Genomic DNA, 997 nt, shown 5'->3' with positions numbered 1-997 from the left:
CCCCCAAACTCAGCCCTGCACCCCCCAAACTCAGCCCTACACCCTCCCCCAAACTCAGCCCTGCACCCCCCAGACTCAGCCCTGCCCCCCCGGCCTCACCTCCTCGTCGCTCTCCACCTTGGGGTTGCTGGCCGTGCGTTTCAGGTTGCTGCTCAGGCTGATGGAGGCCGTGGCGTCCGACTTGGACCTCTGGTGAGTCCTCTTGGAGGGCGACAGCCCCGTCGTGCCGTCCTGGCCCAGGCCCTGCCCCGGCACACCCCCAACCGCCGCCGCCGAGGAGGAGCAGGAGGAGGAGGAGGAGGAGGAAGGGGGCAGCTCCCGGCGCCGCTGCTGCCCCAGGGCCGAGCTGGGCTTGAGCTCGTCGGAGAGGATGAGGCGGCGCAGCTTGGTGCCGCGGGAGTGGCGCTGGGTGGAGATGTGCATGTCGGAGGAGAGGGCCCCCAGCAGCAGCGCGCACTGCAGCGAGAAGTCGACGCTCTGGCGGCAGCGGTGCACGATGTAGGGCTTGATGGCGTCGCCCACGTCCTCGTCCATGTGGATGTACATGTTGAGCAGCTGCGGGAGGTAGAAGTCCACGTCCTCGTGGCGGAAGCAGAAGAGCCGGTTGCCGATGTAGGCCTGCACGCCGGGCTCCTTGGAGTTGTACAGGTAGGAGATGGCCATGGAGATGTCGAAGAGCTTCGACTCGAAGAGCCGCAGGAGCCACGACTGCTTGGCCGAGTTGTTCTTCTGCCGCCGCCGCGCCGTCTTCACCGTGTTGGCCGCGCCCTCCTCGTCCTCCTCGCGGAGCCGGGGCTCGTCCAGGCAGCGGATCTCGCAGCCCTCGCCGGCGTCCCCGTTGGGGACGGCCCCGTGCAGCAGCTTCACCTTCTCCAGCACCTCCTCGCAGGCCTTCTGGGCCACCTCGGGGTCGATGAGGGCCAGCTCGCCCACGCCCTCCGAGATGACGCTCAGGGACGTCCCCCCGTTGTTCCCTTGGGGCGCCGGATCCGGGCCC

General features: G+C 68.9%; 1 protein-coding gene across 1 annotated transcript in view; it reads right to left on the bottom strand.

Moving 5' to 3' along the window:
* PI4KB (phosphatidylinositol 4-kinase beta) overlaps window positions 1-996 on the bottom strand; it is a gene marked incomplete at its 5' end in the record, with an annotated part of 13,071 nt that extends 12,075 nt beyond the window's left edge. Inside the window, one exon of the mRNA XM_029958035.1 lies at window positions 95-996. Coding sequence (XP_029813895.1) covers window positions 95-996 — 902 coding nt within the window. The remainder of the gene's footprint in view (window positions 1-94) is intronic.
* Window position 997: the final 1 nt, after the last annotated feature.

The sequence above is a fragment of the Manacus vitellinus genome, unplaced genomic scaffold (assembly GCF_001715985.3).
Source record: "Manacus vitellinus isolate BGI_N305 unplaced genomic scaffold, ASM171598v3 scaffold_138_pilon, whole genome shotgun sequence".
Taxonomy (NCBI): Eukaryota; Metazoa; Chordata; class Aves; order Passeriformes; family Pipridae; genus Manacus; species Manacus vitellinus.
Note: the sequence above shows the minus strand (reverse complement) of the source record. Positions and strands in the feature narration are given on the sequence as shown.